This window comes from Cheilinus undulatus, linkage group 5, assembly GCF_018320785.1.
Source record: "Cheilinus undulatus linkage group 5, ASM1832078v1, whole genome shotgun sequence".
Taxonomy (NCBI): domain Eukaryota; kingdom Metazoa; phylum Chordata; class Actinopteri; order Labriformes; family Labridae; genus Cheilinus; species Cheilinus undulatus.
Window position 1 is genome coordinate 20,207,391 of NC_054869.1, and position 23,166 is coordinate 20,230,556.

Sequence of the window (23,166 nt, forward strand, 5' to 3'; positions counted from 1 at the left end):
TTGCTTTACATTAGTAATGCACCTCAGGGGAGATGCAGACCTTTTCTTTGGGCTATAGAAAAAAACAACTTTCCAACACACAAATAAAATTGCTAACAAGGCTCCTCTAAAAGCCTAATACTTTATTAAACTGTCTTTGTGATATACAGTACCATGGCATGCAGCTACACATGTAACATGACCTGTCCTGACTACCATGTTTGATCATTTGATTAAACCAAACTGGGACATTATACTGTAAATGTTTGACTATCACGCAGATGCTTTTCCAGGCAAATTATTTACAAATGGCACACCACCAAAAAAAAAAAAAAAAAAAATCAGTATTAGAATGAAAAAGTTTATAAGCTGGGGGTGTCAGCTGTTTCTACTGAGGCAAGTGAGGAGTTTCAGGTTAATTTGATGCTTCACTTACGCTGAGTTTGCCCTCTGCTGCATCTCTCTCATATATCCTGTAATCTCACAAGATGCACCCACTCCAAGGATACTGTTGCCGGCCGGGTAAAAAAGGTGATCTCCGATGTGGAAAGCAGCGCAAAGGCAGCTCTAAATCCAAACAAGTCATGATGATGTGACCCTTCTTTCGCCCTGATACAGTCATCTTGCGTCTCTAGGCTCAATGAGCAACATCCTTCGAAGAGAGATGAGCAGGATGACTTGGAGATGAAGAGTGACAGCCCACATGCATTTAGGTGTCTTAAATAATTTGAGGAAAATTGAAGGATTACACCCTGATCGATTGCTCAAGTGCTGTCCTTAAGAAATTGATCTGAGACAAAGGCAAACTGCTACCCAGTAGTCTTTGCTTCCACTTCATCCTACTCTGACTTTCTCTTTTTTACCCTTCCTCTTTCTCTCTCATAAAGTCTTGCATCATGAGCGTGCTGCCGATTGGTTTTTGAAGCAGTGGGACAGTAAGGGTAGGGAGTGGTCTCTTTGCAAACAGATAACATACACATATATGTACTATCTAAATATTACTGAAATACACAGACACAGTATATATTACTGAAATCAATTCATAGTCTTATGACCTGGCTTCAACCATGGTTAGAGATTAAAACACATGATGACGTGAACCTCTCTCAACATTAAAATTTCACACCGATTTTAACCCCACATGTATAACTCTTTGAATGCCAGACTTTTGACTGTTAACACTAGTTGTGCACTTAACAACCAGCAACTACTGCTATGCAAATTGTGCTCCCGTAACCATTTACTTACTTTGTGTGCTTGAATTCCACAATGGAAAGATAATAAGGTACTGAGCTGTAAATGCCTGACAGCAGCTGAACATTAGTTTTGCTTTGCCATGCACGTGATGGACTGCCACAGCTTGTTAACTCTGCCGCTACAGTAGATTGACAGCACATGGGGGTCGACTTAAATTGTACAGATGGAGAGATGAGAAAGGTCCACTGGTGCATCTCCAGCCTCACTCAGCCTGGATGCTAACCAACCATCATCATTTTAATGCTCAGCCAGACACACAGGGAAAAGCAGACGTCTCTCCTTTCCTGCTGTGAATCAGCCACCCTGAAATAACATCATTACATCAGTGATAATAGGCATCCGTGTCATCTACCCATACAATAATCCGCCTGTGCAGCTTTGACTTCTACAAGCAAAGGTGTTCACTTAAGAACATTTTATCCATTCATGAATGTATATTAAGTGTAAAGGAGACAGACAGTGCAACCAGCATCATTATGCTGCCGCAGACATTACAATGCTAAGCCAACGGAGAAACAGAAAGATCTTAGTTGCACTTGTATTGTAGGAAGTCTTGGCTGTATAAATAACTTTGCATTGCAACATTTTCAAAACAAATAAAGAAGCTACCTTGTCATTCAGCGCATCTAACTAAGTCTTTTGAATAAAAAACCCAGGGTATTGTCAAACACAACTGAAATGCTCCTGAGAATCTTGTTAAGGCCACAATGAAAGGCTCAGAAGTCTTGAAAACAGGATGCACAAGAGAAAAGGCAGGGCAGTGTGGGTATTGGAAGGGCATGACAGGACATTGCATAACACATTGAAAATGCATGGAAACCATAGGCTTTGGCTTATCAATGCACAGCATGAGGCTTACACTACTAAAGCAGGACTGGTAGTTCAATTAATGGATTTAGTAAACCAGGCCAAAGACAGTGCATCCTTTCCTAAATTAAACAGAGTTCCACATAAGCTTCATAGTCTCTAAAACTTTACAGGCAAGGTACTACAATAACTTATAACATGTATGACAGGAAATAACAGGCTTAATACTAATTGACACAATTCACCAGTCATCAAAAGTGTGTAATGACTGATCCAATCCCATTAATAAAACCCTGTTTTTGTATGAAGCACTGTAAAATTTTAGCCATGACAACAATCTCCCTCAGGGAATAACCCAGTTAAGGTATGTGACATGATCCCTGTGCCATACCGGATTCAATAGTCTCTGCCACCTTACAAAAAGGCCAATAAGGGTAGCATGTAGCCTATACTCAATTAACACTGCTAATACAGAGATGTTTCCTCAGCCAACTGCTAAATCTGGTAAACTCATTCACATTGCCGCTGATCTTCAAATCCAACTTTTCTTTTCCCTTTTACTCCTTCCTCTAACCACCCACCTCCTTAGGGAAACCCTTTATGACTCAAATCCTTGCTAATCTTCGTGGAAACTCAAAATCAACGACCTGTTTCCCAACGTGCTGTTTGTTTAAGCTCAACCACTGGGCTTCAGATTTCTGATAGCAGCAGGAACGTGCACTGTTTGGCCACCTGACTATGCCACTTGACTCTTCGTTAGCGATTGTCATTGTAAAATTCTTATCACAGAGCTGCATCCATTGTTTATGAATGAAACACTGTTGTACAGAGGTGTAAATGAATGCGGCTGCTGTTTGTCTCTCTGTCACTTGCACAAACATTTGCACTCTGCCATTCTCTACAAGTGTGCCAAGTTAAGCTTTCACAGTCACCGTGCAACACACAGTGGGACTGTTTCCAACAGTGTGGAAGTTTTCCACCATCACTCTTTCTAGATGCACTTTGCAGGCTGCTAACATAACTCAAAAGAATACAAGATGAGTCTTGGAGCCAGACTACTGAAGGCACACACAGCTACACAGCTGAATGGACAGAGTGAGACTCAGAATCATTCAGGGTAGTCAGCTGTAAATGTAACACCCATTTGTGCCAATAGTAGATTTGCCCCTGGCATATGCTATCATGGGAACAGTGAGGAAATGTGCGTCATGAAAAAACAAATGTATGCATGTCTTATATTCTACATAAACTGGAGGTTTACATTTACAATGTGGCACAAAATAAGTTGATTTTATGCCACGAAACATGGCCATGAGTATACTGCCTTCAGGCCAGTACTTGTGCAGTGTTCATGACCGTGATGGATTTCTCCTGAATCCCTGTATATTAGATAAGATTTCATCTACAGCACAGCACCTAGATGAGACAGTGACCTCACAGAGGGTCTGCTCATATCAGCCCTGTCCATCACAGTGGATCAGTGGTACATCCTTAAGGAGGAACAGACCCTCTCCTTAACTGGGTCATCATTGCAGGGCAAAGGAAGCACCTTATATCTCCGCTGTTCTCAAGAGGAGCCCACTTCCGATTCAGAGGATAAATGAAGGCTGTTTGCAGAGCCTGTTTTTGGCCTTAATTTGCATTGCAAATGACAGGTGTTTTCTTAATTTTGCATTCATTTATTACATGCCCTCAATGTATTTACCAGGATTTATCAGGCAATATACCCAGATATGTGTAAATTTATCAATTAAATTGTAAGCTAAAATAATAATAAATAAATAACATTGGACTTATAAGAGCATATGTCCACAGTTATACATTGTTGCCTTTGATGTTGTCTTTAGTGTAAACCTCACTTTGTGGCATCTACTTCACAACACCTATTGGGAAATCGCAGGCTAATAATAACCAGAAACTTAGAAGAAATGTGGTCCAGCCTTCCGGTGCAACATCACCACCTCAAGCAATTCCAAAAAACCACAAACTTGAAACAGAGGAAAAGCTTTCTATGTGTATATGCCTTACACAACTTGGTTGTGTAAAACATCTCAGAGTAGGGCAGCCTTAGAGAGTGATTCATTTTGACTCTCGCCAATGTGTAAAGCTATGCGTTAGTGAATGGAGCAGAGAAACATTTGACTACAAGCCTGTCATTGTCAAACATGCAGGAGCAAAGCAAATCAATGGCATTCATGCACAAATGACAACTGTTCCTCTGCCTCACTGGCAACACTGCCAGTTGATAAACTGAAATCTAAGTGCAAACCAATGAGGAAGCTTGTTTACCCTTGGGAATAATACTTTTCCTCAGAGTTATTACATCTGAAAACCTAAGATTCTGGTGCTTACAGTTCTACTTTGGGTTGTTCATTTGTTACAGGCAAAAGCAACACTGGTGAAATGCTGGCCTTCCCCTTCCTCTGTAATCTGACAGGGAGATATAGGGTGGCTCCTAAAATAAAAGCTGAATCCACACTCTGGACTCAGTCACTTCCATATCTTACAGTCTGAGGGCCAGAAATGACAAAGCTCAGCAGCTCTCTAATGAGACTATAACAAATGGGAGGGCTGTATTTAGGTTATTACACCACCACTGAACACGCGTTTAGACATGTGCTTCTGTGCATGCCTGATAAATTCATACAAATGGCTATAATTAGAGATGATACTCAAAAGCACAATACTTGGTGTGCATTCTCAATGCTACAGGCTAAAAAGGCTCGTATATGGCTGTTTCACTTTAATTACAAATGGTATTTCTAACACATACTTTCTATTAATACAAAATGCTTTAAATTGGCTATAAAACAGCATTTTAATTCCCCTTCTACTAATACAAGGCACAATGTGTCTTTTATAGTAATAAGGATACAATTGATATAACATACTAACCTTTTATTCTAGTGTGTGTGACAACACTGGTCAAAAGTCAACTCAAAGAACTGATAAATGTATTCCTCTTGATTGCTAACATTTTGTTACTGAGGGAGTTTATAACCTCTATTCAATAGATCAATATAAATCATTAAAGAAAACCATAATATAAATCATCTTGAAAATTGCACGGGGGTATTTGTGCATCCCATGACAACAATTTATGCCCATGCATTTATCCCAGCACCTCTTCTTAAATTAAACTCCAAACAACTGAGTTATCAAGTGAAAAGTACAGATATGTAAGCACTAAATTTGATAAAACATGCCAAAAAAGGAGATGTTGCTTTTACAGACTTCATGCAATGACCTTGCCTACCTGCAACTCTTTATCAAACCAGGTGTGAACAGCTGCTGTTGCTTGGTATCCATCAAGGCTAAACAAAAACACATGATCTATTTCATGGATTGCCATGTGAAGCTGATCTGCTGACGTCTTAAAGCAAAAATGATACTTCCTTCTCTTTGCTCTATCTTGACATACACTCTGGAAAGCGTACACCATTTTTGTATTCTCAATGACCTGATACTTTAAGACTTTTTGAAATGTTTATATCTTGGACTTTTACTAATAAAATCTATCTAAAATTATACTGGTGGCAATGAAGGTTTCACAATATTTTACTCTATATTTGTCAGTCAGTTGTTTACGTTTCTTGTTGAAATATGACTAAAGGGTTCAGGAGCTGAAACAAACTCCTTTGACTTTAGTCACTGGTACTTCATCACATGAGGTACTTCTCTTGAGTATTTTCATACTATAACCTGGCCCAGGTGTCAAAGTGGATAAAGTCCTTTGTTAGAACTGCTTTCTTGGTAGAATCAAATACCCTTTGGTGAACTGAATATCCTTTAATATTTCATAATTTCTTGATTAATTATGGATATAAAAACATACATTAAAAATGTCCTGATGGGTGGAATACATTTCAGCAGTAACTTCATATTAGACTCACTGTATTTTCTCCAGCTATCTCAAGGCATTAACACTAAAAAAATCAGCATGATGACAGTCTGCTTGATTCTTCCATAAAGCAAGTTTGCACCAGTAAAACACACATACAGTTGGTAAGAGTGGGTTTTGCTATAGTATTATTTCTTGATGCAGAGCACATAGTCCTGAATGTGGGCTGTAAATGCTTATAATGACAGCTGTGAGAAACACAAGTCAACTCTGAAACTACAGAAGTTCACACCATGTCAAATTCAGACCTGACGTGTATGTCAGAAGGAAGGAAGAAGACCCAACAAAACAGTACAGGATGCTTGACAGTGTTGGTTTCTAGCTGACAGTATGACTGTTTTTACAGGTTGTATACTCACTGGTTCGTGGGAGGTGCAGAGAGGGGGAACACCACCTCTTCTTCTTCGTATTCCGCTCCATCTTGCATGTCGCTTTCATCCACAGTGCCGCCGAGCCCCCCACAGCCTGGAGGGGGAGGAGGAGGTGGAGGCAGTGGGGGGAAGACAGTGGGTCCATCCGGGCCTGTTGATGTGGGTGAAATCCGACTTACTGGACCATCCGAAGTGGGAGAGCTGCAAACGCTGCTCACGGTCCCTGAGGTTGTTCCTTGAAAAACTGAGTGTCCACCTCCTGCTACGCCACTCCCTGTAGCGGACAGCACTGATCCGGTCATATCCCCGCCAGACATGGGATATATAATACTCATGTCGGGAAGTGAGTCCGGAGATGTGTTTGAATTTTGTCTGAAGGCTGGTGCTGGTCCTTGTCCCAAATCAGTCACTCGCACTCTGCTCGGCTTGGGATAGTAGGGGAAAGGGGCCGTCTCCGGGCCTCCTCCGCCTGCCACCCCTGTCCCTGTGGTGACCGTGCCCGTATCCTCACTGCTGACCTCCGCAGCAATCATAATAGGCAATTGTGTAGAGGGGAAAAAGTCCAGAAGGGAACCTGCCCTTCCCCTCTGTTCTTACAATACTCCTTCAGTGTTTGGGCTCTGGGGAAACAACACCAAAAGTTTCTCAAAAACGCGTTTAGCTAACCAGCTAGCGTTAGCCGACAAGCTAACTTAGCTTACTTGGCTGCACTAGCGGGCGTTAGCTTTACCTCGCATTCGCCCAGCTAACGCTAGCGGGATGGCTAGCAGCTCCGAGGACACTTGATGAGTTCTTGCTCGCTATGTCTTCATTGTTTCCTGAGTTTAAAGTTCACAAAAAACAACACCTGGGAAACAAGAGCTTTCACGTCAATAATGTAATATGAAGTTACCAATAGTTCCGGTTTTCCAGCTCGGACTTCACCCTCGGCACCAGGCGGACCACTTGTCGGGGAGTGTTGTTTTATTGTCACTGTTGTGTGTAACCCCCGTCTTTTTTCCACTGTTGTTGTTTTCTTTCCTATAGAGTTTCCAGGCGTCAAAAATATAGTCCACAGACGTTCCGGTCCTATCAACTAAATTCCCGGAAAGGTATGTTGCGAACTCCCGTTGAGCACAGTAAATAAATGTTACGCATGTAAGCTAAGTTCGCCTTTATTTCTGGGTTTCAGGGCTGGTGGCTTGCCCGCTGCTGCGCTGCTCTTTCTCCCCTCCCTCTCCCTCTGCTCCCCAGCCAGCGAGCAGACACAGCCAAGTGAACACAGAGCCGCACCGGCTCCATCCATGACATCTTCTATCGGCACTCGAGGAAACGGGATTTGTATGCAAGTCTATTCCAGTGATTAGAGGTTATAATATTCCAATTTATTCCGAAAAATATCAGCTCATGATGATTTCTAATGTCGTAGAATATATGCAGACCAAGCCAGAACCTGATTGTTTACTCCAGCTGGATTCCAAACCAGCTTCAGTATCACTCTATTTGACTTTATTGAGCTTTCTTGCCCTTAGTAAGTATGGCAAGTCAATGTAGTATTGATCATCTTTTAATCGACCTTCAATCTAAATTCGAATGTACAGAAAGATTATCATTCTCCAGTGACCTCATTGTGCCATCTCAGTCAGTTCATGCAATAATATATATATATATATTTTTTAATTATTTCTGGCTGCGGTCGACTAAAAACTAGAAATATGAGCCAGTGCCTTTGTTCTCAACTGGTGTCCCTAACGAGGTTCATGAGTATTTAGTACTGGAGAACAGTCTTGGTCTCAAGAGTGCAGATGTATCCTTATTTTACATCTCTGTGGCTAAAGAGAGATGTTGCAGTAGTTTAACAAAAGAGTGCCAAAAGGAACAAGGGTGCATGAAATTAAACACAGAAAAATTGAACACCCTAATTTTTGGCCTTAATTAAATGAAGGCTAGCATTAGTTCATGCAGGACACAGTAGTTATACCATGATCAGCAGTCTGCCAGCTGATCCTAATTATTGCCTCCCAGCTCCTACAACCAATCACAGCTCTTTCTCTCAATACAGCAGTGTGTTTAAGCATTACATACTTCTCACTAATCCCAGCTAGCTGATGCAGCATGCTGCTTCTGCTGATAAACCTTAACCTCCACCACCCCAGCCTCCTCCTTTACAGCATAAAACTTGTTGCACCCTCATATCCAGATTCATGCAACTATGGATGTATTGCTTTTGAACTGATTTTATTGTATTCAGTATGCATTGTCATAAATTAATCTATTCATATGGGGGTTTTCTAGCCATGTGCACCCTGGAAAGTAAAAGCATGTTATAAGGAGCATCTTTTGAATAGAGCCTTCTCTGCCAAGTAAAACTGTATATCCATTTATGCAAAAACATTTTTAAAAACTAGTGTATCTCAAAAAAATAGAATATCATGAAAAAGTTCAATATTTTTTGTCACTCTTTTCTGAAAGTGAAAACCATATATTATATAGACTCATTACACATAGAGTGAAGTATTTCAAGACTTTATTTCTTGAAATGTTGATGATTATGCTTACAGATAAGAAAACCCAAAATTCAGTTTCTCAAAAAATTAGAATATTGTGAAAAAGGTCAATATTGGAAAGTCATGGTGTCACACCTTAATCAGCTAATTAACTTCAAACACCTGCAAAGGTTTCCTGAGCCTTTAAATGGTCTCTCAGTCTTGGTCAGTAGGCTACACAATCATGGGAGGACTGCAGACTTGACAGATGTCCAGAGGACAGTCATTGACACCCTCCATAAGGAGGTTAAGCCACAAAAGGTCATTGCTAAAGAAGCTGGTTGTTCACAGAGTGCTGTGTCCAAGCATATTCATAGAAAGTTGAGTAGAAGGAAAAAGTGTGGTAGGGAAAGGTGCACCAGCATAAGGGATAACCGCAGCCTTGAGAGGATTGTCAAGCAAAATCCATTCAAGAATTTGGGGGAGCTTCACAAGGAGTGGACTGAGGCTGGAGTCAGTGCATCAAGAGCCACTATGCACAGACAAATCCTAGACATGGGCTACAAATGTGGCATTCCTCGTGTCAATCCACTCCTGAACCAGAGACAACGTCAGAAGCATCTTACCTGGGCTGTGGAGAAAAAGAACTGGACTATTGCTCAGTGGTCCAAAGTCCTCTTTTCAGATGAAAGTCAATTTTGCATGTCATTTAGAAATCAATGTCCCAGAGTCCGAAAGAAAAGAGGAGAGGCACAGAGTCCACGTTGCATGAAGTTCACTGTGAAGTTTCCACAGTCAGTGATGATTTGGGCTGCCATGGCATCTGCTGGTGTTGGTCCACTGTGTTTTCTGAAGTCCACAGTGAACACAGCCATCTACCTGGACGTTTTACAGCACTTCATGCTTCCTTCTACTGACAAGCTTTATGGAGATGCTGATTTCATTTTCCAGCAGGACTTGGCACCTGCCCACACTGCCAAAGGTACCAAAAGCAGGTTCAATGACCGTGGTGTTACTGTGATTGATTGGCCAGCAAACTCACCTGACCTGAACCCCACAGAGAATCTATGGGGTATTGTCAAGAGGAAGATGAGAGACACCAGACCCAACAATGCAGATGACCTGAAGGCCGCTATCAAAGCAACCTGGGCTTCCATTACACCTGAGCAGTGCCACAGGCTGATCGCCTCCATGCCACGCTGCAGTGATGCAGTAATTCATGCAAAAGGAGGCCCAACCAAGTATTGAAGGCATAGAAATGAAAATACTTTTCAGAAGCCTGACATTTCTGTTGAAAATATCTTTTTTTAATTGATCTTATATAATATTCTAATTTTTTGAGACACTGAATTTTGGGTTTTCTTATCTGTAAGCCATAATCATCAACATTTCAAGAAATAAAGTCTTGAAATACTTCACCCTGTGTGTAATGAGTCTTTATAATATATGGGTTTCATTTTTAGAAAAAAGTGACAAAAAATCTTGAACTTTTTCATGATATTCTAATTTTTTGAGCTGCACTAGTATATGACAAGAGTAACCTGACACTCCTGATGGATTTGTTTCACACATCCATCTGGGAAAGCTTCAATAGGAAAAGTTTGGGAAAAGGCAGAGGCTTTGAAAAGAACTTGTAGTGTGATTGGGTGAACGTTCTGTCCGTCACATCTCTACGGGCCAATTAGAGCAACAAAACATAGCCGCTATCAAGCTGCGTCCATACTGAAGGAGTAAACTCCGTGCAGAACTGCATAATGCAAACCATGGCAACTATAGACATGTCACTACAGGACTTTTGTTGTTTTAGAAAAGAAAACAACTCACTGCTGTTCTTTGTTCTTCTTTTAACAAAGAAATGTCATCAAGTTCTGATAACTGGCTATAGCAGCATCCACGCTAAGCTCTTCCGCCATAATTGCACCGGCCTCTTGCTGCTGCTTGCTAACGTCACGACTCTGTTGCCTCTGAAAGTACTGCCCCTCATCGCTGATTGATCCTGTCATTTCCCAACCGGACCCAAACAGTTCAGATGGTAGCTTTGCAAGATGGATTCGCCAGTGAGAAACAAGGAAACAGGGGTATCCATCTGCTTTGCAAGGTTATGACAAGAGTGTTCTTGTTTGAGTGTTTAATGCATTAACACTGACTCTGGGTCTATTAAAAACATTTTAGCTGCTTAAATTTTTAAGAAAATTTGTGTTGCTACATAGTTGTTGTTGGGTCCTGGGGCTAGACGAGTTCAGATATACTGTTCTCATGGGACTTCTTACATAGTCATCCCTTGGCACATAGCTAAAAAAAAAAAAAGCTCTGATTTTTAAAAGTTTTATCTCCCCTGATGATCAAACAAGCTTGGCCAGTGCAGTCACTTCCACCACAGAGTGAATTTTAAGAGTTCACAAAGTCTCAGGCTGCAAGATGACAATGATAGCTTTTTAGTTGCTTGGAGTCTTTTGGGCAGGTGCAGTGTTATTGAACAGTGCATCTCATCTGGACAGAAAACCTGTTAACATGGCCTACAGTTAGGAAAACATTTTTTCGTATTTTTTCCTATAATGCTTATCTGATCGAGTCAGATGTGGGCACAGTGAAAGTACAGAGCAGAGTAATGGCTCAAATATAATTACAGATGACAGCTGTTTTTTCTGGACTCAATTTAGGCAGACTCCTAACTTCTTATTAAAACATGATAAAATGGGGAAAGGGTAATAATTTTAGCTCTTTTCTCATGCTTACCATGCATATTTAGCACTATCGTCACATAAATGTTGCAAATCTCTCCTTTTTCATGGTGTTGTTTGAGTAAATTTGAACCTAGAGACACAGAGGGCATAAACTGAAAAGGTATGTAGACTGAGCAGAAAGTTGCACGCTCATGCAAATCTAATCTTTGTCAGCTATAGGTATTCCTTTAGGCATTTATTTGCTGTTTTCAAGCTGGAAGTTTTTTGGGGAAGTTCCAGCAGGTATGTCCTGGCCAAAGCTTGGCCTTGTTATATAGATGAGCTACAGCAGTAGTGATGCAGCTGGTGCCACCTTTTTACCTTCACAATGATCCATCCCATCAGAACTCTGATGTAACAAAAAGAGCATCAATGGTTGTCTACATGTCCCTTCCACTTTGCTCATAGTCGTTTAACTTGCTGTCAGAATCTTTTTCTCAGTTTATGAACCTTTATCTTTCTGTTCCCTCTAGTTTCTCCAGCTGTGATTTGACAGTCCTTCCAACATCGATGGATAGATTTTGAAGCACAGCTCGCTGACATCTGCTGTCAGCCTTCATCTGTGTATCCAAATCTTTGCTGATCCGCTGTGCTCTCTGATCTAATGTGAGTGACATCCTACCAACACTCCATCCTCTCCTTCACTCTCCCACGTTGCCTCCTGATAAATTTATACCAGCCTCAGCATGACAGAAGTGCAGAAGCCAGGGTGTTAAAAAACTTCAGTAATACTCAGGAAAAAGCATACCTTTCATCCATGTACAGTATGTCACCCAAGAGGTGATGTCAAAGTTTTCCACAGGGGCAGAGGATTTCCCTGATTCATTTGACAGAGAAGGTTAGTTATCTGTAAATCTAAAGACTGACCTTGACTTGACATGCATCTGTAAGAGCCACCCTATATGAAACATACAAATACTCAGATGTAAGCACATAAACTAACATGTACTAATAGATGTAGTCAAGGATGCTCATGAAGTACTTGGAGTACTCATGTATAAGTGGTCTCTTGAAGAGACACAAAGGCCATTTTTTCATCACAATATTATTCTCTTGCAGTATGACAAAGTCTATGATTTCTTCACTATCTCATCCTCAAGTAGCCCCTATGGTGGTCTGATCCCCTGTCTCTGTATGGCAATTTAACTGTGTCCTGTGGATCCTCACAGACAGAGCATAATAAGATTGCAGACAGGATGGCGCTAATTGCCTTTTCTTGGCACAAAATAAGATATGGCTGGCTTCAGACCTGCTGAGAAGTGTATGATGCACTGACAGTGACAGGTGCAGTATGGAAAAGGTGCAATAAATGTAGTTTTTTTCCTATGGGATAAAGCTGTTTGCTTTAATTTTTTTTGTATTTTATTGTATTGTATCAAACATTATCATTTATTATTATTATCATCAAACCATATTGTATTGTATCATATTGTATGGTATTGTATCAAAAAATTTCATGTCATGTCCTGATGTCGTATTGTTTTTTTTATGGTATCCTAAACTGCCCAATCCAAACTGTCCTATCTCTCTTATCCTATCCTATCTAGCCAACCATCTCCTATCTATTCAGTTCAATTAAATTCAATCCTATCCTATCCTATCCTATCCTATCCTATCCTATCCTACCCTACCCTACCCTGTCCTATCCTATCCTATCCTATCCTATCCTATCCTATCCTACCCTACCCTACCCTACCCTACCCTACCCTATCCTATCCTATCCTAAATATCCCCTTGTTTGTTATATGAGGAGTCTATTTTGTGAGCATGTGAATGAAAATCTCAGGGCAGCCCCTCTTGGCTGTTCTGCTCTGTTTCACCATAACTGCGTTGTCAGATTGAAGAATGAACACTAATGTCAAGACCACAGGAGCTGGAGTGGCTGTCCACTGAAGGCTGTCATCCATTCAAAATGTGATATTATCATAACACTTCATTACCCTTAAAGACAGCACATGGGAAACCTATCACCCTTCTACATATTCCTTTAAACACAATGACTTTTTTCTCCTTTGCTGACAGACCTCTTGTGATGTTAGCAAGTAGCGTCATTTGTGTTGATGTAATTCATGACAAAAGCTTCCTTGCAGTCCTATTGTGACTGCTGTTGATTACAGAGGGTTGTGGGCAGACTGCAGCACTCTTAGCTGCAGTAGCTTTAGTATGTGTCACTCCTTTCATCCTGTGTGGTTACCGTATGTAAGGTTAAAGTCATACATTTAGGTACAGGCAATACACACACTCAGACACCCTTCTCAGCTTTTTTCTATCATGCACACACGCCTACATGCATACAAATACCTTATGTAGCAAAAACATTTATTATACTGTACAGGTCATCCAGCTAACCCTAAAAAGATATGTGTATGAGGTGTTCCCTCAACTCTGTTACAGGATACTTGCGCACACAACAGACTTACTGCAAATAAATAAGATGTATAAAGTTTAAGAAAGACAATGACACATGGATGGATAGCGTGAGAAAAGGTTGCTGGGACTAATGGGCTCCAACATTCATGGGATTTATGAAACCATCCCATGCCATGTCAAATGTTAACCAGATACTAAAAATTTAATCTCACATGAATTTTCAAGATGTGGCATTAAATTTTAAGATGTCATCTGAGGAAAAACCTCAAAGAGCATGCATCTGAATATAGAGGTCAGACAGTGCAAGGATGTGTTGTTAGTACACATTCATTAGCCCCCATGAAAATCAATCTAACACATAAAAGCTTCATGCAATCTTATAAAAACTGCACTGATATAACTTATGTTTGGATATACTTTTATACACTTATTCAAAGCACTCAAGTTGCATATTTTCTATGCACCTTGGTATTGTTGGCTGCAATTTTCTTTTGCAAGTTTTGAGATTTTTTTATGCTTATTCTGGTCATGTTTAATACACTAAGAATTCACATGACTGCAGGCTCTTCTTTGCACAGGACGGGTATTATGGTACAGGAAGCAGCAGGTCCTTCTGCCACCGAACAGTCTGCTGTATGTGAATGAGGTGACATTTTATTGAGGTTTATATGAATGTAAAACAGAGAGTGTGAAGGAGAGAGAGCAGTATGTCTGTGAGTGCAGCACATGCTTGCATTTGATTCCCTGTCTGCACGCTTGTCTTGTGATATTCTAATTGGTGCTGGATTAGACTTGTGCTGGCGTTACCTCAATGTGAGCAATATGGGCCCAGCCTGGCCTCAGTGTGTCGGTGAGCTGCTAATGTGCTGAGCAGGCTATGGCACAGTATGCTGCTCTACACCTCCTGCAGTCTCCCACAGGGACTTGGAGAAAGGAGGCAGATGGGGAGGTCGCTGTGGGGCTTTATTTGTGGATAACTGCAGGTTGTTTGTGTATGTGGTGGCAAAGGCACACATGTATGCAATTAATGCATTGGCATAATTACAAAACGATGTGAAATCCCAGCATCATTTTTACAGAAACTCCTGCAGATGGCAGAATCTTTGCAACATACATATCCTTTTTTTACAATGACACACACCAGAATCCATTTCTTTTTATATTTTCTTGACACTCACAGCCTAACCAAAAAGGCTCTCCCACTTTCTCTGTGGTTTAGGGGGCTGTTTTTCACTTTCTTTTTTCAGAGGGCAAGCAGGGGAGTTTGCAGCTGCCACTTCGAATGCACATATGGGCAGAGTGGTGGTGCGATGGGGGTGGGGACGGAGAACACATGGCCCCCTCAGTCACACTTTTATGGTGGTAGATAATGGGCAGCTCCATGCATGCACAACTTTTGGATTCATGATGAACAGCAGCTTGGACAGAGGAGTCAGTAAGAGTAGAATCACACATGTGACAAACACTGAATTAGACATTTACATGAACTCTAAATGCTGCAGGAGCATATTTGCTAGATCATCTGTCATACTACCATCCTCTGTTCTTTTAGTGACAGATAAGCAGTGGAAATGTGTTGTTTGACCATCATTTTTTCATTTCTTATAATGAGGACAACTTGACACATGATTTGAGCATCTTTGGTGTTAAATATAAGCTAACACTTTCATACAGAGCTGTGAAAAAGGAATCCAGGTCAATATCTTTGTCTAATCATATGACATATACCACTAACACATGTAGACAGAAATTAACAAACTTGCAGAGACACTTTATTGCCACATTTAATTGTCAGATTTTTTATGGGATTTATTTTGAAAGGGCTGGATTGAGGAAAAGCTGTCAATTTTTGTCTCTTCTTCATTTGGACCAAAGGTAGTTTTATCATTCAGCACAGGTAAATAACTGCACAGGGCTTCATGCCCCAAGAGGCCTCCTGATATAGTCATAATAAGTGTGCATCAAATATGAGGTAACAGTCTAAAATGCTTTGACTTATACAGCTAGTGTTGCAAATGTAAATAAGGCACCAAGAGTGAATAAAAGCATGAAAATAGATTTTGATAATCCAAAACAGCCAATAAAAAAAGCCCCAAAATGTCTTCATATCAAACAAATTATATTTAGGTAGATCTATACAGACTTAAACCATGAAATAGTGAGTTACTGTGTGTGTGTGTTGTGAAGTGATATAGATATGCAACAAATAAAAATGCGTCATATGTGTCAGAATAATGGATATTGTACCAATAGTGAGCAGGCCTGCCTGGTGTCCTGGCTAATAGTTCCCTCATTTTGGAGCTGTGTCAAGCTATTATTGGGTTCTGATGTTTATTTGTGCCACTTTTTAACCACTTTTAGCCAATTTTTCCTCTTTTAACTCATTTGGTCACTTTTTAACCACTAGTATTACCTCATCTGGCCTTTTTTGCGACTTTTAATCCATTAAAAAAACCATTTTCTCTCATTTTGCTTCTTTAACCAATTTTTGCCACTCTGCAAAATTTTGCTGCTGTAAAACACATTTTTGAGACACTTTTTAACTGCTTTTCACCATTTTTCAGCCCTTTGTGCATCTTTGCAACCAATGTTGCCACTTTTAACCCCTTTTTAGTCCCGAAACCCCTTTTAACCCTTATGACTGCTTTATCTGCTATTTTTACAATTTTTTTGCAACTTTCAACCCTTTTTTGTTTTCCAGCCAATAATTACCTCTTAAACCATTTTTTGACACTTTTTAGCTGCTTTTCGTCATTTTCCACACATTTGTGCATCTCGGCAACCCATTTTGCCACTTTTTAGTCCTGTAACCCCTTTTAACCCATTATTACTACTGTACTTAACCTGCCATTTGTGCAATTTCTTTGCCACTTTTAACCCTTTTCTATTTTCCCCCAAATAATTACCTCCGCCAAGGAGGTTATGTGATGGGCAGGGTTTGTTAGTTTGTTAGTTAGTTTGTTAGCAACATAACTCAAAAAGCCATGGACGGATTTTAATGAAATTTTCAGGAAATGTCAGAAATGGCATAAGGAAGAACTGATTAGATTTTAAGAGTGATCCAGATCACCATCTGGATCCAGGAATTTTTTAAAGGATTCTTTACAATTGGGAGATAGGGCTAATGGCAGAGGTCTGCGCTCTCCGAGTGCTTTTCTAGGTACCTATTAAACCATTTTTGCCACTTTTTTGATCTACTTTCACCTTTTCCTACCTATTTTTACATATTTGTAACCCAATTTTGCCTTGTTTCACCACTCTTTTTGCCATTTGTTGCCGCTTTTAACCCATTATTGCCATTTTTTAATTTCTTAAAAAAAAATCCCTTAACAGTTTTTCTTTTTTTGTCTTTTCTCAGTGTTTCTATCCACATTGTTAACATTACCACAACAAAGTAATTCTGTTTTATGAACATTACATTTTGAAGAAGGCTATATTGTACTTACTTGTATGTTTGTACCTATATTTGCTTATTTTGAGTGGCTATTATTTTGTTTAGAAATTAAATATTGTTATTACAGCTTAAATTTACAATTGACCATGATTTTGCTGACCTACATGGGCAGCCCATTCAGCTGGGCCCCAGAAAGCTCTCTACCTTATCCCTCCTTATGGGCGGCATAGATAGCGAGGAGATCTTTTTTATTTTTACAAGTTACAACTGAGACATGTTAAAACATTCAGATGCAATGAGTTTGAGTGATGATACTCTTTTAAGATGTGGTGAGTCAGTGCTGTTGGGTTTTTTTGGTATTTGTGTTTCAGATTCAGGTATGATCTGTAGTTCCCTGGTTTAATTACTTAAAAAGATATTCATCAAAATATTTTGTTCACTTACTTTGATTGCTTCTAGCTAAATGGAGGCAGACCTCATATTGGTCTTTACTTGGGGTCTCAAAGTTACCAAAACCACCCCTGATTAAGACCTGATTATTTGGTCTTTTACCTTGCTGTATCTATATGTAATTTCTGATGTTTTTTCAAATGATTAACTGATAATAAAATAATCAAGAAAAGAAAAATACACAGGAACCAGTGTTATGATTTTGTAAATTTAGATTTTCTATGTATATTCTGCATTGTTGAGCCTTGTCATATTGTTTTTGAAAAGCTGCCTGTCCAGATGGGCTCTGCAGGGAATTAAGAGCACTCAGGCACAAGCTGAATGACAACTGATACTCCACAGACAGACTACTATTACAACTAATGGACTGCATCAATAAGAGAAAGCTGCATTCAGCCTGAGGTTTAAAAAAAATAGATTTTACAGATTCAAGTTAATAAGCCTAATTCACTTGGCTCCCATTCAGATATATAACGCTCACAACTTCCCATTTTATATGACAAGCCAATTCCACTTGTTCTGCAGGATTAATATTTGAAGATAAAAGGCTGGGAATATAAAAGAGGGAGAGTGAAGGATGAAGACCTTCCACTATATGAAAATGCACTGTGTGGCTCAGCGCCCGTGTTGGAGGTTGATGATCAGATGATATCACCCTGGCACCGACGGTCTGGGCGTTTCCTTTCCCGTCTGGGGCTGCCATGAGAGATGGACAGCGGCTCCCTGGGGGCCAATGAAATGGGTTTGTCATTAGGGGCACTTCCTGTAAAAAGTTACTTACAAATATCAGCCCCATAAAACACACATGGGCTTTAGAGAAGAAGACAGCCATTAAAGCATACACAACAAATTTAAACTAATCCACACATGGGTTAATCCTTGCAACATTAAGTGTGATTATAAACATGCATAAAAAAAAGATAAATACATACTGCATATTCATCCATTAAAACTTAACATCAATGTCTGTGACCTCAATCCCCATTAGTCAAATTTTTTCACTTCACTAAAACATGTTTTTATTCCCAGCAGCTCCTGAGTTCTGCTTTGCTGCATCAGATGATGAGTCACTGCCCAAATGAGGTTATCCCATCCATCCGGACACACAGGCTGACACCAGAAGCTACTCTCTGCTGTCCAACCCACTTAAGCAACAGCTGAGACATCACACAAGGTCCTCTGAATGCATAATATCATCTTTACACCTATATTTCTAATGCATACGTATAGATTAATTCCTCTCTTGCTTAACTTAGATCTTTCTCTCCCCTGTTTTTCTCACCAAAACCTCCTTAAGAGATAATTTTCCATCTTCCTTTATACTGTTTTCTGCTTGTATCTCTATCTATGCATCTCTTCATGTCCCTTCTTCACCTCTCTCCAGCCGCCTCAGGCCATGGCGACATGTGCGTCGCAATCTGCTGCCAGCCCCGGTGCTCGGCTGTCTCCCCCAGGCCTCCCCAGCAACCCTCCACCCTCTCCGTGTGCTTTTAGGCCCCCTCTGTTTAATTCATGAGCTTCCTGTGGCTCCTGTCATGTCTCATCTGGGCCACAGGAAGGCAGAGTGTAAATAATGGAGCATCCCCAAAGACATGTTCAATGCTGACTGTCACAGCAGCGCACCATGTGCTCCCACAGAGAGGACAGGACAACAATCTGCGGCTCAGTGCCTCTCCAACACATATGTTGTGCTCGTGACGTTATTTGGACACATATGGTGACCAGAAAGAGTTCAGGTGATTTCACACGTGCCATGTAAATGGGCTGTATTTCTCCCACTAGACAATTCCTCTTAATATAGTGTGTGATTTTTTTTCAAGTCAGTCAACAAATGTAGACATCAGGATGAACCTTCTGATTTAAATCAAAGCCCCTGTGAGCAGATTTATCTGGTTATAAAATCAACTTAAATTAATGGCATTGCATCTCAATTAACAAAACCAAACAAGACCATCAACATTAAAGGGATATTTTGGTATTTTTTTAGCTGGGTTGCACAAGGTACTAGGTGATAGAAGTGCAATTAGCCTCCAGTGATTTCAGAGAGCCTTGCCCCTTCAAACAGAACACGTTTGGAGAAGCAAGACAAAACAACGCAGATGGGTACAGTTTCTCAGTGAATTTATAGGGTAAAAAAAACCCAATGTATGCTATATCAAAACATTTTAAAGCATATAATTTTTCACCCAGAGAGCCTCTGTGTTTGGCAATGCGAGCTTTGGCTACTGGCTACGTGCTCTTCCACCTCAGAGTATCTGAACAGCTGTTTGGGCGTGCAGGCTTTGTCAGAGGAAACAAGTTGCTAAGCTAAAACTAGTTATTTCAGCTCAGGTTTCCACTTCAAAAGCTGACACAGTGTTTTCATAACTAAACATATTGTACTAATCGATGACAAATTTCCACTCAGCTCTTCTAGTTGGGATCAGTTTCTCTAATATATCTCCAGAAAGTTGAAGTCCATAAAACACCAGTGTTCAGTGAGGCAGGGAACTCTGGATGGGGAGTGATGCAGGCTGCAGGCATCTGTGAGCCGTTATCCTCGATCAGAATTTTAATGCCTCTAATTACTGCCACAGCATAGATGTCAGGTCAGAAAGCATACAGTATGCTGTACAGCAGGGGCTATCAACTCTTGCATAATGTTACAGTGTTACAATGTTACATTGTCATTTAGCAGATGCTTTAATCCAAAGTGACTTACATCCTACAGGTAGACAGGTATTCCAGGAGTTAAGGACCTTGCCCAAGGGCCCAAGGTGGATATTGACCTTGCACTGATTGTGATTTGAACCATTTATCTCCCATACCAGAGTCAGTGATGTAACCCACTAAGCTATCCGGCCCTCTATCCAGCATAAGAGCCAGCTTTTTTGTTTAAGATGCTGTGGGAGCCAGATTTTCAAAGATTGCATAAATACTTTGTACAAAATAACATATTTTTAAAAATATGTTTTATTTTCCTCCTCTAGAAAATAAAGTTTTAGCTTATAACTCTGAGATCAGCCCTATTCACCTATACTGCAGCCAGCCACAAGGGGGCAGTTGAGCCATTTTAGATCCATATTTCTCGGCCTGTCATGTTGTCCATCTCTGAATAGGATGTTACATATTGAGTTTATCTAATGCTAAAAATTGTGTTTGATAAGATCAGCATGTCAAACAAGAAAGCAAAATGAACATGAAATTGTTCTAAGTCTCAGAATTCTTTCATGCCCATCTCGCTAGCTGTGCAGTAGGATGTCTACAGGACTAAGTCATATTGATCCCCTGCATGCAGTCAGCAGTGTAGTGTAGGATATGGAGTATATCTTCTTATTTTTAAGTCTCCATAGAGCACACCCACTTCAAAATCCCCTCTCCTTGAATGGCAAAGGCAGCACAAAGTAATCTGAGTACTCTAGTGCTTTAATGAATACATTAACCCCACTGCTGAAGGATAAAGATAAGTTTACTCAAAATGCATTATCTACAAGTTATCTCAGCCTATTGTTGGTGGGCCAGAGGTGGAGTAAAATCTACTCTTCTTTGCCTGTTAATTTCACAACAATCCGTACTTCGTGAAACAGCAGACATTGAGAGACAATGTGGGATTACAAAAGTATATTTTTAAGCAAACTATATATGCAAGATGTTCTTACATATCTTTGTTTATGACACAGTGTAGTAATCATTCACTGGATGGGCTGCTTAAAAATGAGGGATACATTTTTAGTATGCACAAGTCTGCTGGCACTACTACACCACTGCCTCCATGCCAGGAAAATCAGTCAACCCATGGAAAAACAAAGTTTCTGTAAAGAACTGGAATACACTGGGGTCATACCCAGTGTGTCTAGGATTTTGTGATGAAACCTACTTCTTGTTGATCCACCTAGTTTACTCACTTTCCTTTATTTACAATGATTTCAAATCAGTGTTTTTCTTCCTGACCCCAATTAGGATCACATGAATGCAAACAAGCTATACATCAACTGACAGACTGGGGCAGTGTGTACATACAATACAGACATAAATAAAGCAACATAGAGACAAAAGAGGATACAAAATAGGAGACACTTTATTAAGCCATGAGCAGATGATCACTACCATCCTACCGATACTACTGATCATGAAAATGCTACATAAGCCCAAAATACACACATGCACAAACACAATTTTATAAGCATGCATTAATGGAGAGCGTTAGGGGCTGCACACTGACGAGTGCAGAGGGCGCTCAGTGGCTTGCTCAGCACTCAGGAAGTGAACTGGCACCTCTTTGTCACCCAGACCCAATTTTTTCCAAATCTTGTTCATATCAGGACTTGAACCAGCAACTTCCAGTCCAATATTTACAGGCTGAGTGACTGCCACACTCTTTTTAATACTTCTGAACCCAGGAGCTCAAAAATATGAAACAAGATCTTAAATGGATAATGATGTTAGGAGGACTGATGAATAAATAAACAAACTAAATAAACAGTAAAGAATAAATCAGGACAGTGTAATATATCTACACTTCATGTGTTTTATTCCAGTTTGACAAAAGGTATTATTCCAAATGTAAACATTTGATGAGCAATCTCCCACTGCTGCAGTCGTTAGCACTGACCACCTCAGGGAGTTTTATTGGCATTATTTGCAGCAGAGGTGGTTCCCAAGCATCGCCCCCATCAGCGATCTTCTGTTGAATCCTTCCATAAACCCCATAACAGGATGCTCAGATCAATACAGTTGGGAGACAAAATGAGAAACCAGGGCGGTGGAAAGGAGGCAAGGCCCTCACTTAATTCTCACAGGATTGTCTATGGAGGAAAAGTCTTTAAAATGATCTGCTTGTTAAGCATAGCTGAGCAGTTCCTCAAATCAAACACAGATGTCTCCATCCTACTTAAATATGTAGCTTCAGGTTATTTGTTCTGTGTACATCAATAAGAGATGGATCAGTCTGGGCAGGACTGTAAAGCTCCTGGAGCTAAACGTAAAGGATCTCTGTAATTTTCCTTCTTTTCTTTACATCATTCCTCACCCTGCAGGGCTCCTTCATTATCAATTTTCAGACTGCCTTTAAAATGAGCCAGTAGTGGCAAAGAAATAGAAACCGAGTCAGCTGTGGAGTGAAAATGAGGTGAATCTACTTTAGATCAAAGATGACTGTGTGCTCCATGCAGACCAATGTATGGCACAATCTAAAACACAAACTAGTAACAGCTTGTTCATAGTTACATAAATGCATGCATAAAGGTTTTCATTTTTTTGTGTAGCATTAGCATTGCAGAGTTTACAGCAGTTGATCACACCAACACGTGGAATCTCTCAGGGATAACAATCTGGCAGCACAGCATGTCTTTATTGATCTGTTTTATGTACAACAAGTCCTCGACTTAGGCTGACTGTGTTTTACAATCACCTGTGTAACCCCCACTGTTCAGTACTTAGGTGAGTGTGTTGTTTTATTCTGCTTGATCTG

At 40.2% G+C, this 23,166-nt stretch overlaps 1 protein-coding gene across 1 annotated transcript in view; it reads right to left on the minus strand.

Annotated features, from left to right (window-relative positions):
• Window positions 1-7,515, minus strand: part of rasa1a (RAS p21 protein activator (GTPase activating protein) 1a) — a 33,979-nt gene extending 26,464 nt beyond the window's left edge. The window contains exon 1 of the mRNA XM_041787103.1: window positions 6,304-7,515. Coding sequence (XP_041643037.1) covers window positions 6,304-6,848 — 545 coding nt within the window. The 5' untranslated portion in view covers window positions 6,849-7,515. The remainder of the gene's footprint in view (window positions 1-6,303) is intronic.
• Window positions 7,516-23,166: the final 15,651 nt, after the last annotated feature.